The sequence below is a fragment of the Lepeophtheirus salmonis genome, chromosome 1 (genome assembly GCF_016086655.4).
Source record: "Lepeophtheirus salmonis chromosome 1, UVic_Lsal_1.4, whole genome shotgun sequence".
NCBI classification, from domain to species: domain Eukaryota; kingdom Metazoa; phylum Arthropoda; class Copepoda; order Siphonostomatoida; family Caligidae; genus Lepeophtheirus; species Lepeophtheirus salmonis.
This window is the reverse complement of record NC_052131.2, coordinates 9,576,908-9,596,599: the sequence shown is the minus strand read 5'-3', so window position 1 is coordinate 9,596,599 and position 19,692 is coordinate 9,576,908. Positions and strand designations below refer to the sequence as shown.

Sequence of the window (19,692 nt, the reverse complement as noted above, 5' to 3'; positions counted from 1 at the left end):
GATGGTTCCTCGGGAAGGGATAGGTTTACCCGTATATTTCTCCATAAATTTTTTGAACATAGATGATTAGCAATGGATAAGGGTATATACATGCAATACGCATCTTTGTGAAATCAGAGTTAAAGTCTGACTTGATGTATTCATCATTAACTTGATTTTTTAGATGAATATCCATGCTCTTGATATGAGATGAGGATAATGAGTGGCATGTAATTCTAGACTGGCGACTAAAGGCACATTTATATCGACAAATCTGACAAGCCATCTGTTTCTCATCCGGTAAGTGTTTTCCAAATTCCTGGGCCTCCATTTTCAGAAATTCAGACAGAAGGCGACGTTATTTTAGGAATTTTATTAAGTTCTCTATCGACTATCAGCATGTAATATTATATTAATATTGAATAATAAAGGCGGGAATGATAACGTTCTTGATTGATAGAAGAAGATGTATATTATTTAATCAATGATGCCATAAGTATTTCTTCTCTTCTCCTCGCACGCTTTTCTATTCTTACCAAAATTATCACCCTTAATTATAGGTGGAGATGGTTTTTTATAAGAGGGCGAGGAGAATGCGAGAGTAAGACATATGGTACACCTGAATTAAGACCCATGTTAGTATTAGATGCCCGTTTTATGATTTTGGAGGAAAAAAATGAATTACTGGTATAAAGAGGAGAACTTTTCCCTTAAAATAGCATTAGTGCTGGGAAATATTATGATTATATTTATTTTATTATGCCTTTTAAATCAATTTACACCAAAGATATACGATAATTCTTATTTTAGAGAGAGATTTTAACCCGCCACGAACTCAAATAATGAACATAAAAGATGAAAAAGCATACATATAAACTGTTTTTCGTTTTCTAATTGGAACAATTATTTTTTTCTTTACACATATCCCCTCTTTACTTATAAGTTATATAAGAAGGAGAAACTGAATGTGAAACCAGTACACTAGTTACAAATAAGCGTGAAGGTATTTTTTAAACCACACTACTAATTATGTTATTAGTATATAGAGCAAAATTAATTAATAATAATTGGGGAATAAATGAAAATGGAACGCACACAATATTGTCAACTTTCAAGGGCGTCCACAGGAATATTATTATTTTTATTATTTATTTTAAAAAATCAAAAATTCTATGCACAAAAAATTACAAAAATCTAAAGTTATTCAATATTAAGTTCATAAATGGAATAAAGTTTGTGGAAATTTGTAAGGAAATTCGTTTGCATATAAATTTGACACATAATTGAAATTTACCAACCTGAAATATCTGCCATTTTATTAATCGTTTTTCAATTTGTAACAATTTTTCGAGGACATTTTTGTCCATACCTTTTTTTTTTGAAAAAATATTTTTAGCTTTCTGTTTTTCTTTACAATGTCAAAAAATACTTTTAACTATTTTATTTTGCAAAATTAGTGGGTTTTTTTCTTCTCGAATTTCGATTTGGTAATTTTTTTACAAAATAAAAATTGACGTCTCACCTAGACAAATTTTTTCATGGATATATCATATGTAATACGTTATTTGAAGTTTATAACATATTGTTGTTTTTTTTAAATTCATAATAATACATATATATACTATTTATTATAATACTCGACCGCACCGAAGGGCTCTAAACATTAAGAAGAAATGCCATTTATATTGTCTATATGATGTAAATCCGGTGAATTTTTAGTTGGCCCGTTTTTCTTGGAATTTTTAATATGAAGAATTAATTTTCTTTTCCATAGCAGTTGTCATAATTTTTAATCCCTGATTTAGAGAAGTGAATATCCTTTCCTAAATAGATTCAACTGTTTATTTCCTTCTCCCCCTCCTCCTTTGTTACAGCGGATTGTAGCTGATCTAATGAAAGGCCATGAGCATTATTCTTTCTCTCCTCCAAAACATTATTAAAATTTCAGGGTTACCAAGCTGACTTTCGTTTTCTTTTTTTAACATGCCCATCGTATACTGGATTTTCATCACTATGTGATTTTTTGCTCCCTCCATGGCCCAAGCAACGACTGGTATTCCTTTACTGGTAATATATATTAAATACAGGCGCCATATTGTCATTATTATAATACTCGCCCACAACCAAGGGGTCTAAAAATTGAGAAGAAATAACATTGACCATTGTCAATGTGATTTCCTCCTGGACCAAAGCAACGCCGTGTAACCCTTTTGCTATTATATTCATATTTCATAATAAACAGATTCCATTTTTTACATTTAAATTTATTTAACTTTTATCAGATCTTTTTATACATTAACATGGAAGTATCCTTGTTTCCTTAAGTTGTTTAAGACTCAAAATGTATTATCACTAAAGCATTTTCGAACGAATTATACCGACAACTTTGCCATTCTTGTATCATCATCATCATCCAATGTGAATTAAAAGATTCATAAATTGATATAAGACTTGCTGAAAAAGTCGATAGTTTATGTCCAATTGTGGATGAGCTTCTATCTCGCGCTCGATTTGAGCTTGCTCTCTTCGTACATCCTGAGGAAGAACTCCAGGAAAATGATCTGGAATGATTTTTTTTTAAATTTTCAAAAAAAGTTGTGTAAGTTACAAAGATGAAGATTTTACCTTGAATTAAATTCGGATGATGTGCTAAATTTGGATCATCGTCTTTATATACGGTTTTGCTAACTCCGATGGTCGGATCGTGTTTCAATACTACATCTGGTTGATCTTCTTCAGCCTCTTTGATACCTTCAGCTGCACCACGAGCTACATCATTTTCCATTAATTTTTCATTATTGGAAAATAAGGGACACATCCCAGGCTGGGCATCCGCTCCTTGACCATAAAAATGTTTATATCCTGTCTTAATAACTTTTCGACATAAATAACAAATATTAGTACCACATGTACATGTTATTTTGTTGCAACCATCTTCCTTAAAGAATTTATTCTGACACTTTGGGCATGTACGAATGAGGGCTTCAGTCATTTTATTCTCTATAAAGGTTCGTTTCCGTACCTCATCATTCTTTTCCACCTCATCACAGTGAAGAGGGATATGAGATAATTCTTTACATAGTCTACAGCTCTCTTTGCCACATTGTGGATTCATACAAATCAAAAGTTTATTTTCCTCCGGAGATGTATCCATGATTGTCATATAAGGACAAAAAGGGCATTCTGCAATTCCATCCAGAGATGCATCTTTTACTTCTACATTTTGAATTCGAGGCAACCACTTTGAGAAGATATTTGCGGGTAAAGCCTCTTGAAGAACAGATAATTGAAAGGCTGTATGACATTCCATTAGGCAATTTAATCCAGGTTTTCCCTCACCAAGAGCAATCTCTGATGCACGTAATATACATTCCTTACAGAATTTATGTTTTTCTGGACACAACACCATGTCTCTATCCAATAACTCATCATCGAAGCAACATTGACAACTATTCAGTGAATTAGTTTTCTTTGCCTCTTCTACTTTATGCTTTCTTTCAAGAGTTAAATCATTTAAAAATTTTGTGATTTCATCAACCTTTTTGGCTACTTGATATTCCTTCAAAAAAGCAATGTCCAGTTCTTTGGGGATAGTACATTCAAAAAGAAGTCGCTTGGTCTTTCGTGTCCTTTCCTTTGTATTTTTAAGGAATAGAAAAGCCCCTAAGAATATTTCTTTATGACTTATAAATGTAGACTCGATAAACTTCTTTCGGTGATATCGAAATTCCAATGATAAATAAGCCAAAGATAACTTTCGATATGCCATAGTTACTTCACCTCTTCTTTGTGTAAAATGTTGAATGGGATTACCATAGAGCTCCACTAATTCTCGAACATCTCCTTCGGAAGAAAACTTTTGAATAAGCTCCTCTTGTTGGAGACGTTTTTCGTAGTCAGCAAAAGATGGAAGAGAACCAGAACTATTTCCTTCTAATATTTGAGATATCCATCCTTGAAACTCAGAGTCCCGTCCGTGGTATTCTAGCACCTTTTCATAAAGAAACTGTGGATCAACCTTAGGAAATATTTTCATTACAGTTTGATGCTGCAATTGTCGGGACTGTTCCACTTCCTTTTCTTTGGCTGTCTCTTCATCTTGAGAAGATTCTGATGGAGTTGTAGAGCTAGCGACAGGCTCAAAAGAAGAAGAGCTTGTAGATGGCAATGGAGAGGTTATATTAATAGCAGTCTTTGTCTGTTCTTCAATGAACTCTGAAATTTTAAACGGATTTCCAACAAGTTCACAAGACTTGGAATGTAAGAGGCTTTTGTCAAGAGAAGGGAAAATTTCTTGCAGATAGGAATGAAGCTCTATTATCTCAGAGCGAGTAGAAGATGTGAGATCAATCACTTCTGGAGATCGAGTACTATTAAGTATTTTTGGAGGAACTGAGGGTAACAACAAACAATCATTGGAAGATCTTTTTAAAGAGTTTTTAGCAATAAGGCCGTTCCCAATCTTCCCTTTGGACCGAAGGAACTCTTCCTTAACCAACTGCAAAAAGATGATGATACAATAAGTAAACCACAGATATCCATTGTTTAATAATAATTTTATAAACATACCTTGACTCGTTCATCTTTATCTTCGTAATGAAGCAATCTCTGTCTTATATCTCTATATGTCGCAGGTTCCTTGAGCTCCTTAAAAACAATCAAAATTTCGAAATCCAAAGAATCCACATTGCTAGACATTTTTAAGGTTGTAATTATTGATTAAATTATGAATATTGTATCTAATAGTAATTATATCTTAGACAAAAAAAATATTTATTCATTATTATTCAATATTGTCGTGAGAAAATAACTAATTTGCGTCAATACTAAAATTACGTCATAATATCAATAACACAAAAAATTAAACAATAGGAAGAGTTTTAACCAATGACAATGAGTTCTACTAATATGTGAAGTGGAAGAAGGCAAGGTTAGTAAGTACTGATTCTATCTGGACGAGCACAAGCTCTAATCACGCAACCTGTTGCGGTGAAAAATATAATTTTGTATGATAAATGGTGAGCTTATATGAGCCTTGTACATTTATAAGATAATAATATTTGTCGTAGTTGTAATTTTATCTAAACATCACGTGGTATTTTAATCAACTCTTCCACTTTGGGATAATATTTGAAATCCCAAAAATATTTTCTTATGCAAAAAATGATAGTTTGTCTTCTGTATACAATTTACAATTAAAAAGGTTCTTTTTAACGTAAATATCAAAATATTATCAAAATGATGGTCTTGTTCTTCCAAAATAAAGTATCATTCCAATATATATGGAATAAACCCATACTTCCCCTTCCTAGAAACTCATATTTTCCATTAGTATATTCAATATTCAGTCCTCTCTTCAACTTCATGTTCAAGGTATCTCGCCTCTCTATGCCTCACTCGGTGGGTCTCCGTATCTTCGTTCATACTACAACGGTATAGTTTGAAAATATGATGTAAGCCCCCGTTAAAACATTAAAAGATGTTTAATGCTTTATTCCTCCTAAAGCTTTAAAGCAAGTAGCGAAACGAGGACAAAAGTGTTGGGTAAGTTTGAACTGAATAAGCCGGACCGACTATCCATCGGTCGAAACTGAGTGAGTCAATGGACCGCGGCCTGGACCGATAAAAATTAGGAAAGTGTAATGTGACAAACCTTTTTTAAAATAATATATATGAATTATGATAATTTATTTCGCTGCTATTTTCAAATACGGCATTCCTATGTCTACGCAGGCCGGTTATATATTTTTAAAAGCTTCTTTCTTTGTGGTCTATCGCTACGTCTTCAATCTGTAAACCAATGCCTAACGGAGTGACGAGACTATGAATTTATTATTGGTTAATTTTTTAGACCCACCGACTGAGTTGATCTCGTGATCTACTCAGAACGGTAATGGACCGACCCAACACGAGAAGAAAATTATCATTAAGGACTACTATAAGTTCTTCTAGTTGTCATTAATGCGATATTTAATCCATTATTTCTATAGAAATAATAATGGTATCTCTTAATTCAAACAAATCATAAATTTTTGTTGAGGAATAGGTAAAAATATTTTTGTTTATTTTAAACTGTAGTTTAATGTATGTGCTACAACTTCCATTAATTAGTTTTTTTTTAATTTTCAACGTTTTTTTTAAATAAAAAAATAAATAACATTAAGTATATATTAATCAATTCTCGAATGACCGTATTCATTATAGAAACGGTACTTTTGGCACTTGTTTGAAATGTAAACTATTCAATCAAAATGTGTCATCTATCATCTGACAAAATTACATAAGCATGGCATTAACCATCCATGCGATATTAAAGCATTTTAGTTGTTACTAGTGATAACTAATAGCCGATAAGTATTAATAGCTAACAAGATTCAATTCATAACATAACTATGCCCCCGACAACAGCTGACTCATATAATCCACCTATGCATCGCCATCAACTATAATTTCGTCTCTCTATATATTCTCTGATTCACACACAGAGGCCTGTTTTTTTCTTTCCTTATTAGTTATTGCTTATGAAATGAGAAATGACGAGGATGAACATTGGTTAATAAATGTTATATGACTCCTAAAAATGTAGAACGATATTAAATTAATTGATTTCTTAACTTATTCTAATTTATTTTTTAACGTAATTTAATATTTACATTTTATACCCAGACAAATTATGACATTATTAATATTACTTTCGATAATCATTTAACATATTTACTTTTTATATACATTAGTTTTAATAATAGTTTTTATTCCGTTTGCAATTATAAAAAATATAATATTTCAATAATAATAATCTGTTAAATTTTATGTTTATTTAAGCTGTTTCTTTTGGTTTCTTGATTATGGCAAATATATCATCCTATCTAAGCAATGCAAAAATATTCATACCAACGTTGCAAAGTTTAATAACGATTTTAGAAATATAATTAGAGAAACAGTGGCGAGATTTGCAAGTTGTTGATATTTTTTCAAGGATATTATGCAATATAAAATACTTTTCCACGCTATTGTTGACTTTCTTCTAAAGGAAGTGATATAGCAGGGATAATTTTTCTATAATAGTCTAAATTTGTATATCATATTGATTTGCTATCAGGGATACAATTTTAGATATTATCCGTTTTCCAGCATTAAATATAGATTGACTTGAAGAAGTGAATTATGACAATTAAGGAAAATATGTATCTGGATATTTAATAAATACAAAGTTTTTTACTGCTCTACAACTGAGTACATTTACAAATTTATATTGTTAATATGGCATTACAGATTGATAAAAAGATGAACAATTCACTTTTAGTTTTTTGTAGAAGGTATAATCATTTTTTTTATAGAGGTAGATTTCTTTAAATTAATGCATGAACTATGGCAACTTTTCTTGGTAACTACAGGCAATTCCTGTTATTATAATTCATAGAACCAATAGAATTTCCCATTGAAGAATTAAGAATGATTGTAATATATATCTAGCAATAGTAAATACTAATCCTTGCTATTGTTGAATATCCCAAAAAGACAATTTTATAGTAAGTAGATTTTCATAATGGTCTTACATAACATACAATTTTTATATCATATTGATAATTTTAACTAAGGATCTCAATTTATCTTTTTTAGGCGAACTTTAAGAAGTGAATGGTGCTGCTGTAATAATTCTTTTGCACTTATCGATATTAAAAAAACAAAACATGATGATACTTCCAATATTTCTAAATACCCTTTATGATACTTGGAAGGATGTCTAGGTGATACTCTATATCCAGTAAAGGGGTAAACCTCTAGTTGAAAGTTCAAAGCTATAATTATACAATGAAAAAAATTAATATATAGGTATATATTATTTCATGAATTCGAATCATACTCTTATGACTTATTTCGTATAATGTAAGCTCAATATCTTCAATCTATAGAGGAGCAAAATCCTAAATAATATAATCTCGGGTTCCTTCCAGATATCATCATCCTAATTAGAACAACGCTGGAGAAAATGAATGCCATTTTTCATCTTCTCCAAGAGTCATATTCACATTTTGTTGCCGAAGCAGACATAAAGACATAGGTTGTTTGAAGTGATGAGACATTTGCTCCATTATGAATGACAGCTTAGAAGATTGAACCTGGTCCATTTCTGCCGACTTGAAGATATGTCTATTTGCAAGAAAAGCTGCAATTCATGGCTTCAGTGACAAAAGTTAATTTTAGTGGCTGAATTTATGCAGTGGTATACAAGGCTCTTATTTAGTTCGATGCGGTTACATAAGATTGTGATGGAGAGGAATAATTTCACCTCCACTACACCATTCTTATCTGATTTTATGATTTTGAAAAATGCAATTTTTGGAATTTTAAGCACCTAGAACTCTCTCTTCCATGAATATTGCATACCCCAGACCCAACTTTATTTTCTCTCATTCTCCAATTGCAATATTTTGGTGCTCGTTGATACCTGTGTTGGTCTTGAAGGTACTGAGCTGAGGTAGCTCACCTGATTTGGTCACTTTGAAGGGATGGCATCGTCTTTCAACCGTCTGTGGATTTATAACTACATTATTAAGTCTTGACAAGAAAGATGTATGTTTAATATATTAAAGGAACAGAAGTTTTATTTATGTCTTAAATGGAGATGGGAAATAAGGAAAAAACAAGCGGTCTTAGTGATACACAAACAATATTTATAGTATTGGGGAGCATTGCTTACCTAAGTTGGCAGTTGGAGGGATTTTTCTATTTATTACAGCATTCATCTTCTGGTTTTTTGGACTTTTATGGAAAATCTGCGGAGGGTCACATCCGGATCCTTTGAAATGAAGGCATGACCCTGATTGCATCCAGGAACAGAACACTTTGCACTATGATAAATTATTTATTATTATTAGGTTATAACGAAACAAATTAATATAAAATTAATTAACTATTGTAAACTAATTTTTTTGCACGTTTGTAATAAAAAAGAATAAGAATGATGGCCTATGTGTGTGGAAAAAAAGTGAGTGGGATTTTAAGATGCACTTCCACTTGATTTGAAGTAAATAAAAAGTTCTTTTATAATGAAGATATAAGTACATGAAATCCCCTGGCTATCCAGGGATTTCGCTTCTGTCTATATCATCCATTTTAACTTAGTTATAATCTTTTCGAAGTGACTCTTAGTTCATTGATATATTTTCAATAATGAGTAACTCAATTCAGGCTCAATTAATGGTATGTTTCAAAAAGTTATCAAAAATGTGGTGTTGACAACCAATATATTGTGGCCTCTGAAAACTTTTGAATATGATATTGTCTTATATACGCATTACAATCTCATTTATATACCCAGTATTTACTGCTGTCGTGTTGCAGATAATCATGTGAATATTTTTCCGGGCATCGTAATCATCAATTGATTTATGCAATTCTTTGTGTATCCCCATTTTTCTATTTTAAGACACCAAGTTTGATTTCCAAAGTGGCGTTTTTTAGCATAACTACATTATATTCTTCTCTGCTTCTGTCTTGTATCCTCGAAATGAATACAATAAGGATCCCCACTCTGTAATTTTGGAAAAATCTTGGCTTCCATTTTCTGGCATTCTCTTACAACTCGTTTTTAAGATATCTGACTGACTTGGAGCAAATACATTATATCTCCGTTCAAATATAGTTGCAAGAACACCATATGTCTTTTGGGTTGAAATATTGTTTCTTTAAGGTTACTGCTCTTCCTTTACTTGGCAAATTTATTGATTTGGACTGAGGCAAAGAATCATTGCGAGACTCAAAGACAGTTAGCTCTGAAGACTGAGTTTGTATTATTGGTTTGGGTCGTTTTCTTGGGAGCATTGATTTTAAAGATTCCTCTTTTGCCGTAGAATAAAATTAAAATTGACGTCATCAAATATCTGAGTTAGAATTCCTTTAATTAAAATCCTGTAGGCACTCTGTTAAAAGTGCCAGGGACATTCACTAGGAGTTTAACTTGGGGGTGGGGGTGTTTTTTTTTTTGCCAAAGTGACTATTTTGAAAGAATGTGTTTTTTTGGAAAAATAAATTTTAAAACAATAAATATTAATTTTAAATTTCACTTTGTCACAAAAAATAAATAAAATTTTGAAAACGTATACTTAATGTTTGGCAATAACCATTGTCTTATCGACAAATTTGGAAACAAGATTTGAGTCAACTGGAGATGGGGGTGTAGCATCCCACATACCCATGTTGCACATGGTAAGTGCGGTAATAGGTAATTTCTTATAAAACATATTCGTAAGGACAATTCGTATAAACCATTTTTGTATAAGTACATTTCGTATAAAACCATATTATAAAAAATTATGAGAAAACGGGGCATATACGTTATGTATTTCATTTTATAGCCCAAATGTTTGGGGTGTTTTCGAGTACCGGTAATACATAAGTAACTACTAAGAGCCCCTTATAACCCCCCAATTGTACCCCGAATGTCGGGGACGTTTTCGGATACTGTTGGGTCCCAAAAAGGAATGCAACCACTGCCGATACATGAAGAAACTACTGAGAGTCCCTTACAACTCCCAATCGTATCCCGAATGTCAGGGGTGTTTTCGGGTACCGCCAAGTGCCAAGTTTTGGTGGTAAGGTGCATCCCGTTTTGGTACCCGGCAGAATCAAAAAATACTCCTAACATTCGGGGTACAATTGAGGGGGGGGGGGTTGTGAGGGGTTCTTAGTAGTTATTTAAGTATTGCCGGTACCTGAAAACACCCCCAACATTTGGATTACAAAATGACAATTCATAAAGTCTATTAAAGTTTCCTCATAAATTTATACAAAATGGTTTTATACGAAATTGTTTTTATACGAAATATCCTTATATAGAAATGTTTTATACGAATTGTCCTTATACGAATGTGTTTTATACGAAGTTACCGTACACCGGTAAGTGCATGTCCTTAAAGAAAATTTAATCGAAAAATTACAGGAACCCTATACAAGCAACACTCATTATTAACTAAGTCTTATTAAACGATAGCTCTGCATTAAATTTTAAAATTATATAATATAAGCTATACTTTTTTTTTGAAAATATATTTACAATTTAAAAGACTATAATAGACTGTAAGTAAGGTGATGTGTACATGATTCTGTTCAAAATAATAATAACATGTCCTCTCATTTTTGTCATTATTTCGTCACTCAAAATGCTTACCAAAATTAGCACAAATATACAAAAATAGAGACATATGAATATTTCCTACTCAAAGTGCTAATATTTGATATATGTACATACTGTTTGCAAAAATCAATGATAATCAATTGTGAGCTTTCTCTTTTTTTGAGTAGTGAATAATTCTATGGTCTATGAGTCATGTCTCATTAGAAGGTGTATGTGGTATTAATAATTATTATTGTATATTCATAAAAATGGGCTTGGCTTATTACACACAATATTTGAATGACTTAATGTATTAATAAATAGATTTAGACCAATGTATATTTTTTTTAACTGACACTAATATCGATTTTTGTAAACAACATATTTTCCAGTGCTGAAAGGCGTACATCCGCTATTCTTAGATAAAGGTACCTGCTAAGCAATTATAAAAATTATAGACGCCTAGGTGCTTATAAGATTTTATAGGTGCCTATGGGCTATATCTTATAACTATAGTGTATCTGATAATTATTTCTCTAAATTTATATAACATACAGCTAATTTAAATAAGGGTATTATTTACTAATGATTAAATGCATATCAGTGACGCCCAAATTTTTGGAATATGAAAGATTTTTTAGATTTAATATTAAATCACAAATAGTTTATTGATTACCCATTATTCTCAAAAAGTCAAAAATCGATCGATTAATCTATCGATCTATGCTTCACTGTGCTATTTAAGCATAATTATTGAGTAGATTTTTTCCCATAAAATATGTATATATTTATATATATGAATAAAGCATAATTTATTTGTATGTCTGTCAATAACTCATTTTTAACAACAAGTATGTGTAGCTGTAGCTCAGTGCAACATATTAAAAAAGAAAAAAAGTAACACTTATATGACATAATAAATGTGAATTTAGATGAGATTCCGCAACGAGTGGGTTAGCTATAGCTCAGGGTGTCGAATTAAAAAAGAATAGGATCTGCACATATGTACATTATTATAGCAAGGGTTGAACTGAAGGGGCGCTAGCCACCCTTATATAAAGATTTTTTTTTGTTTTGGAGTATGAAAAATTATCGCTCTGTTAGGAAAAAATTAACAAAAAACCGGGATAGAAATTATATCTTTTTTTGAAATAAATACTCTTTTTAAACTCATACATGTGGATCGTCAACATGAAAACAATGTGATACTATACAAACAAACAGATATTATGGAAATTTTTTCCTATTTTTTTACCAACCTATTTCTGCTTAAAAAATACCTTGGCTTTATTATAAGATATGGAACAAAATATGCAATAATCTATTTCAATGGACTTTTAATGATTGATTTTGTTCAGGAAAATTAAATATAAAGATATATTTATATATATATATGTCTTAAATAATGTATAAAAACGAGTAAATATTTTTATAGATTGATTATAATAATAATAATAATATATGTATAATTATAATTAATTATACTGTCTATAAATATGTATTTTGAGATCATAAATTTCCGGTTGTGTGTTTCACAGTTTCTCAATTTCTTCTACTATAGCTAGTAGGAGAAGGTCAGCTGTTTTCAAAGGAACAATTAATAAAAGAGATACAAAAAAATAAATAACAGAAACGAGAGTGTTTTCAATTAGACATGATCTATTTTGGGACACCCACTGTCCTCATCCTCATCAGATATTTTGACATTTGATTCAAATGCTAAAAGTTTATATTTCTTTTGAAGGTTTTCCTCTGTTTCAGAGGGCATACCATTCAGGGTTAGAGGATGCATATCACCCGGCACATAATCTCCATCGGATCCCCAACTTGCATCCCCGGAGCAGGTGTCATAAAGTGGACAACTTGAGACAAAGCAGCAAATGATGATGGTAATGCCTGATATGATGCAGAGAGTTATGACTGCCAAGGATATAAACATGGCGATGCGAATGTCGATCTGGAAGAGAGACGAAAAAGAATTAGTAAAAACTATATGTGAGGAATGACATATATATGTATATATGTGGCGTGTCAACACAAAACAATCTGAAATAAAAATTAAACAAAGGAGAAATTCTTCATATTGTTTTACTTCAAGCTCCATTATTTCTTTGACAATTATGGGATTTATATAATACTTAATGGGGTGGGTTAATATTACTAGGAATATTATCTATAGTTTGGAGCCTTCATTTGATGTATGAGACTCTGTTAGACCTGACATGGTCCCTCCAATATAATCTATTTTATCTTATTTATATAACGGATCAAGGATTTTTGTGATATTTACGTAGAATTTGGGGTGTCTCCGAATCATTTTCCAAAATAACTTATAAGTATAACTATTCGATAATAAGATTAAGAATACAAATGTAATCCGGGTTCATTATTAAGGAAATCCTCCCAGAGCTCTTTTGTGTTGACGGGCCAGCAACATAAATGTTTTAAATAACAAAAATATTTAGGATTCTTTTGAGGAAATTTATGATAGGGGTAATACCTGGAAAAATAAAAAGATAAAAACAGCTCAGACACCAAACGGAAATGTTTTTTTTTTTTTTTTTTAAAGAATGTTCACATTTCATTTATTTATCTTGAGCAGATTTAGGTACGACTCTATAATCTAATAATCTAGTTTATAAGAATTTTTTTAGAATAATCTTCCATTTTTGTAAACCGAAATTTCCTTTCATAAAAGTAAAAAGTGTCAGATATTATTTACAGATAAAAACGACATTTTTTCTACTCAAATATATATTTCTAACGAAAAAAAGAGTGATGTCGGACTAGATCAAAGACAATTTTTTTATACCAACACTAGATAATCCTTAGGGTGACTAATCGAACCCTTTTTACATTCTGTGAGGGGCGTTCGTGTACTTTAAAAAAAATATAAATTCAAAAAATGACTGTTGTATTGTGGGACATATAGCTCAAGATTACTTTTGGAAAAATGTAAAACTAGATTTATAAAAAGACTAAAAAAAAAAAAGTTATAAAATATATTTTATAAAAAAAATCAAGAATCAAATTGTACAATTCATATTTTATTATGGGGTTTTAATAATTTCAAAATATTATAAAAAAAAAACTGAAACCCGACACGGATCAGTCCCCTTGTCCTTCTTTTGGAAATCAAAATATGGTCACCCTATTTGAATACACAAATAATGTATTAAAAAGGGCTAAACCTTATTATACTAACTTTTCCATAAGTTATCCATTTAAAGTGTCTAATAAAATGTTAATTTCGTCTTCATTCATCACATTTCGTCCCGTTTTTCCTACATTACAAATCGTTTTTATTTCGTCAAGAAAAGAAAATATTCCTCCTTAGTCATACAAAACATTAAAAATAAATGTTTTTGTTCCGTTTTAGTCTCATAATCATCATAAAAAAACTTTTGTTGATGAATACATTTTGTCTAGTCATAGAGGAAAAAAATAAGACTGGTTATATTGCATTTAAATAAGACTAAAATAATACAATAGAAAGAAAAAAATGGCCCCAAAATCAGTTGTCTAATTCTTGCTAGATGAAAATATTCTCCATTTAATAGTAGATAATTGTTTACAGACCAAATAAATCTAATCCACCCTTACAAATCATCGTTCAGAAGGGCAATAAGTGCAAGAGTAATATAAAATCAACAGCTGACTACAAATAAAATTTTAATGTTTGTGGAATAAAGGACTTGCTTATGATTACATAAGTAATAAGTTGATTCGAGGAATCAAGTTCCTTTAACAGACCTATATTTAAGAAGGGGACTTCAAATTCAATTGAGGGGGAGGATGACTTTTTATTGTAATTACGGGACTGGTTTTAATATAAGTGGTCCTTTGATTTTTCCAAATGTCTTTTTGCTTTGCATCTCTAAAGGATTGCGAGCTACGACACTTTAGTCACTCACAAAAAAATATATTGTTTGTATTCTGGCAATAAAGTAAAACCTTTAAGTCAAAGATAATTTCAATCAAAAATTCTTTAAACAAAAGAGTAATCAAAACTTATGCTTTATAGAATAATTTTTAAAGCAAATTAATTTGATCATGCAATATTCATTAATGAAAGTGTACAATTTTGTATGTTAAATATAGTGCTATTTATTTTGTTCTAAAATAATTAGATATTAATTTCTTTTGACTCTTAAGCAATTCTTAGTTTGAATTGATTTATGTTCATTTCAAATAATATAGTTAGTTATGATGTCAGTGTAGTAACTCATATTTAAGCCGGAAGGGGAGCTTAAAGTTGTATCATAAATGAATAAATTATAATCATTGAAAATTAATCTTGACAAATAATGATTAATGAGGCTTTGTCAATGTAAATATTAAATACATACATTTTCATGTTTTCATAGCAAGTATATTGAATATTAGACTTTTGCAAATTGAGTCGTGTAAAAGAAAACAAGTATTGAATGCATCATGTCCTCATAAGATACCGCATTTTAACACATCGAACGATTGTAACTTATTCTACATTAAAATTATTACAAAGTACACACTTACTTGTGTGATCAAATAAAAAAATAAGGTCAATAACTAATTAAATAAATCGTGAATGCAACAAGCTATTAATTCATTATTACTTGTAGAATGGAGTCCACGTTGGTGTAGGGACAACATTTTTCCTCACAGCAGGATTTATAGTCCTTTGGATCATCTAGTCCCGGGCATTGAAAATACTCTTGAACATTCTCTCCATTAGCATCCGTATACTGAGCAAGGGGACAGAGAATAGCGTCCTCAGGTGGCCCATCCACGTAGCTTGGGTAAGCAGTCGTTGTAGTTATAAGCAATCCATGGATTGCGTATAAGAAAATAATGTTGATTAAATGTAACTTTGTCATGATCACGGAAGTCCCAAGGATTTTTTCCTTTTCATCACTTTCACTCACTTGGAATTGTGAACTTTGTTGTTCAAATGAAGCACTCTATATCTTGTATACAAAAATGTGTGCCTTTTTGAAAAAGATGTTGAGTCTAGTATTTTCCTACACAAAAACTTGAATGAAACGTAAATCAATTTTGCTCTGTTAGTGACTACACTTGGAGTAATAAATAGTATACAACTATATTGAGGGAGTTAGATAGAGAGAGAGAGAGAGAGGAAATGTGAAAGCAGTCAGCTCCTGCTCCCTTCACTCCTTGCTGTCTATCATTAGTATTAAGTGAATGAGGGTGTGGAGTTCTATCTGAACACTCTTCCTACTTTCTTATGGAGCATACACGCCTGCCTTACCTTCTCAGCCACAGTATAACGTACATACGTGTTGTTATTGTTGTTAATCTAATAGAAAGCCAGGAAATTATATTTGTTTTTTTTAACCGGAAAAAGAGGGCCACCATAGACGAAGAAAAAGACCCTGGCACTCCTTTTGTCCCCTCCTTAATATTATTATAGTATGATATTCGCTACTCTTCCTTCAATATATTATGAGAGGAAATCATGCAACGTTTTAACGATTTTTTTTTATAAATAAAAATGATCTACATATCCTGACAAAATTAAAAATGTATATATATTTTAGAAAGAGTACAGAAATAGACTCGTCTTTTCTACTTCCTCAAGATCTATTTCACATTTGTAAAGCCTACTTCTACCATCTACATCTAATAAAAGATGTAATACATATGGGAGAAGCAAACATTCACAAAATTATAAGTCAACAAAAATGACGAAAAAAAGTTTATTTTCTGTTGGTTTTTTTTTTTTTTTTTGTAATTCATAAAAACTCAGCCCGGGAATAAGCAAATACAAATCTTAGCTTATTCTTAGATCAAATTTAAAAAAAAAAAACCCTAAAGATAAATTAAATAAAAAACAATACTTTATTTTGAATCCCATTAAGCAGTAACACCCCGAAAATGGACTCTAATTCGTTACAGAAAGAGCATCAAGAAGCGATGCAATCGAGTTCTAAATAAATTCTCATCATAAGAATTAACTGAAAAGAGATTAATCAATCATCAAGTGTTTTTTTCTGTTTTTTAATTTGGTCTTATTATATTAAAATAATTCTGCTATTTATTTAATGGGACCTATTTTTTTTGTCTAAAACAATACATATAACCACAAAAATAACTAAAATACAGTCATAGTTTGCAACACAGTCAACTTAGAATGGTAAAAACCCTCTAAATAATAATGTCAACATGTGACTGAAGTACAAACTCTAATTGGTGTAGAAAGGCACGTGAGTCGGGTCAGATTCTGAAGTTTTGTTCAAACTCAAATGCAAAAATGTTTTAGCTATTTGGCGTGGAACTTCGAATATGTCGAGTTCTGAGACGATTGAATTCCAGGGTTCTATTGTTATTTGATGCAATCCCTAATGTGTAATTTGGTTTTAAATGTGACTGTGTGGTGACGTCATATGTCCTCCCATTGAGAGGTTGTGGGGTATCTTATTATGTTGGGTTAGACCTATTAAAAAAAATAATTTTTTGAAATTTGATATGTTTCCCAAATTTTTCCCATGCTTTAAGATGTGAGAAGCTCAAAAATCAGTTTTTAGGGATCTAAATATTTCCTATACCCTGCCTTATCGGCCATAAAATTTGTTCAAAATGCATTTTTTTGATGATTTTGCATAGTTTTTGTACAAAAAGTATAGGTAAAACCAAATGAATACCAAAAAGGACATTTAACTAAAATATAACTCTTTTTGAATAATACATTTTATTATCAAAGTATCATGATTGCCCTGTACAATTAAGGTAAAGAGAAACATCTTGGGGCACAGACCACATTACTAAAATTGTATACTCACATCTATCAATGTTATTGTTTCTTATATTTAGCCATTTTTTGCAGAAAATATATTAATACTTTCGAAAGATTATGCACTTACCTCCATTTCTTATTTGAGAATATTTTTTTAAAAACCAATTTCAAAATCAGAATGATGTACTTCTTAAATTATTTTACATATTTTCTTAGAGTTATATTATTAAAAACGTAAAAATCAGCAAAAAGTGATTATTTTTATTATCCATCTATTTATTGAAGACATTCATTTTCCAACAAATCAAATCATTGCCTATTATATGCTACGGCTTGAAGGAGAGACTCTCCTTAAAAGTATAAACTTAAGTTGTCCATCTATCAATTTATGGAAGAATGGAGGAAAGGATCATGAGATCCCAAACGCATTATCAAGGGCACCTGTGTCATTTCCAGAAATTAATGGACATCTTCAAGAAGAAGTTGGCTACTACAGAGATGAAGTAATACGGATTGTTATGATTAGAATGAGTAAATCGGAAGAAGAAGAGAAAATAATTCATCCTTTAGTAGAGGATATTCGGGATGACACTTTAAGAAATCAAAATTATTTCGACCTAGTAAATGCAATTTAAAATAATTTTTATTGGAGATGGAGTGAAACCTTAAATGAAAATTTTACCTGAATTGAGCAATGAGGGAGGCCTTGTTGAACAAATTGAACTCTTTGTTCAAGATTGATCTCTCCATGGGGAAATGAATGCAAGATCATGAGGGAATTAAGAAGGTTGGTCTTCTTCTTTGGGACTTCCTTCAGTGCCAGCGAAGGGTTGAAACCAGCTTTAGGATCAATAAAATCCGGGCTCTTCTCTATCCCATGAAAGACTCCTTGAAAAAGAGTATAATGTTTGATATCATGACGTGGATCTAAAACTCCTGCTGTCCAAGGATTATGTGAAGGCCATTTTAGAGGTGGCTAAGGTGGAAAGGCCCTTAATAACGTCATTAAAGGGATTAAGTTCCGAAAAAGAAAATTTTCGGAACATGAACCACCAGCCAAAAAAAAGAATAATTGATAAGAAGAAAGACCCAAAGGACCGGGAAACTAACTTCCAAGGAACTGGTCGGCCTCCTTATCAGGAAAAAAAGAGAGGAGGTATGTTTTTATAGATACTTTGGTATCAAAAAACTTGCTGCACCTCTGATCTAAAGAATAACTCCTTTACTCTGATCCATTAACATTTAAAAAATGTGTCTATTGGAGGAGGAATTTGATTTAGCAGAGGAGGTGGCGGTTGATTCAACTTTTTTTAATTTCCCTTTTCTCTCCAATTAATAGGTTTTTAATGGTTAAATGGTCAAAATACAAAAAGTAATCAAAGAATCTAAAGAAAAGCAATTTAATATATAAATATATTTAGAGAAACATTATTATACAATAGAGAATTTTATATATGTAAAGTTTACCTTTTCTGAAGGGTTCTTACACATGGATGAGGTAAATATTCTCTTAATAATTCATAACCAGATTTACCATTCTTAATTTGAGGGCGTCTTTAATTGACTCATTAGTAAATTTTCTATTTTTCGAGTTGTATACACTGAGATTTTTTAGGATATCATCATGAAATATTTTTACCCGCGATATACTTCCCTTCTGTAAATTACTTACCTCTTTTTTCATTAGTTCAATAGTGTTTTAAAGTGAAGTTATTATGCTGTCTTGCTCTTTAATCTTGTGTAAGTAATTATGATAATCATGACACAAAGACTCAACTCTCATCATATCCAAATCCAAGTGTGTCATTGTTGATACTTCCTGTATCATATCATCAGAAGAGGCTAAGAAATCCATTTCTTC

General features: G+C 31.0%; 2 protein-coding genes and 2 long non-coding RNA genes across 7 annotated transcripts; 2 read left to right on the top strand and 2 right to left on the bottom strand.

Annotated features, from left to right (window-relative positions):
• Nucleotides 1-1,117: 1,117 nt before the first annotated feature.
• Nucleotides 1,118-5,330, bottom strand: LOC121116516 (uncharacterized). The gene is made up of 3 exons (XM_040710774.2): nt 4,549-5,330; nt 2,605-4,477; nt 1,118-2,540 (listed from the first exon to the last, which is right to left on the bottom strand). The coding sequence occupies exons 1-3, from the start codon at nt 4,675-4,677 to the stop codon at nt 2,389-2,391; spliced, it is 2,154 nt and encodes a 717-aa protein (XP_040566708.1). The 5' UTR covers nt 4,678-5,330; the 3' UTR covers nt 1,118-2,388.
• A 533-nt stretch (nt 5,331-5,863) lies between these two features.
• LOC121116510 (uncharacterized) lies at nt 5,864-8,068 on the top strand. Its single transcript, XR_005863887.2, has 3 exons — nt 5,864-6,025; nt 7,600-7,866; nt 7,935-8,068. It is a non-coding gene; the product is annotated as an uncharacterized lncRNA (long non-coding RNA).
• Nucleotides 6,582-16,163, bottom strand: LOC121116499 (uncharacterized). 4 transcript variants are annotated; one of them, XR_011779718.1, is made up of 5 exons: nt 15,694-16,116; nt 12,866-13,052; nt 8,681-8,831; nt 7,844-8,510; nt 6,582-7,778 (listed from the first exon to the last, which is right to left on the bottom strand). XR_011779718.1 is itself a non-coding variant. In XM_071887726.1 (3 exons), exons 1-3 carry the CDS (start codon nt 15,952-15,954, stop codon nt 8,767-8,769), a joined length of 513 nt encoding a protein of 170 aa, XP_071743827.1. In that variant the 5' UTR covers nt 15,955-16,163; the 3' UTR covers nt 6,582-8,766. The 4 variants fall into 4 exon arrangements, 2 of the variants coding, with proteins under 2 accessions (XP_071743827.1, XP_040566682.1); XR_011779717.1 differs by having other exon boundaries at nt 6,582-8,510; XM_071887726.1 differs by having other exon boundaries at nt 6,582-8,831; nt 15,694-16,163.
• A 2,690-nt stretch (nt 16,164-18,853) lies between these two features.
• LOC121116483 (uncharacterized) lies at nt 18,854-19,286 on the top strand. Its single transcript, XR_005863876.2, has 2 exons — nt 18,854-18,987; nt 19,171-19,286. It is a non-coding gene; the product is annotated as an uncharacterized lncRNA (long non-coding RNA).
• The last annotated feature ends 406 nt before the right edge of the window (nt 19,287-19,692 follow it).

Bases quoted from the DNA above. Each gene is read 5' to 3' on its own strand.
- LOC121116499 (XM_040710748.2), bottom strand. From the start codon at position 15,954: ATGACAAAGTTACATTTAATCAACATTATTTTCTTATACGCAATCCAT. The intron at 13,053-15,693 runs GTAATAATGAAT...TCTCTCTTCCAG, and splicing joins ACGTGGACTCCATTCTACAA to ATCGACATTCGCATCGCCAT.
- LOC121116516 (XM_040710774.2), bottom strand. From the start codon at position 4,677: ATGTCTAGCAATGTGGATTCTTTGGATTTCGAAATTTTGATTGTTTTT. The intron at 4,478-4,548 runs GTATGTTTATAA...ATCTTTTTGCAG, and splicing joins ATAAAGATGAACGAGTCAAG to TTGGTTAAGGAAGAGTTCCT. The intron at 2,541-2,604 runs GTAAAATCTTCA...AAATCATTCCAG, and splicing joins TCATCCGAATTTAATTCAAG to ATCATTTTCCTGGAGTTCTT.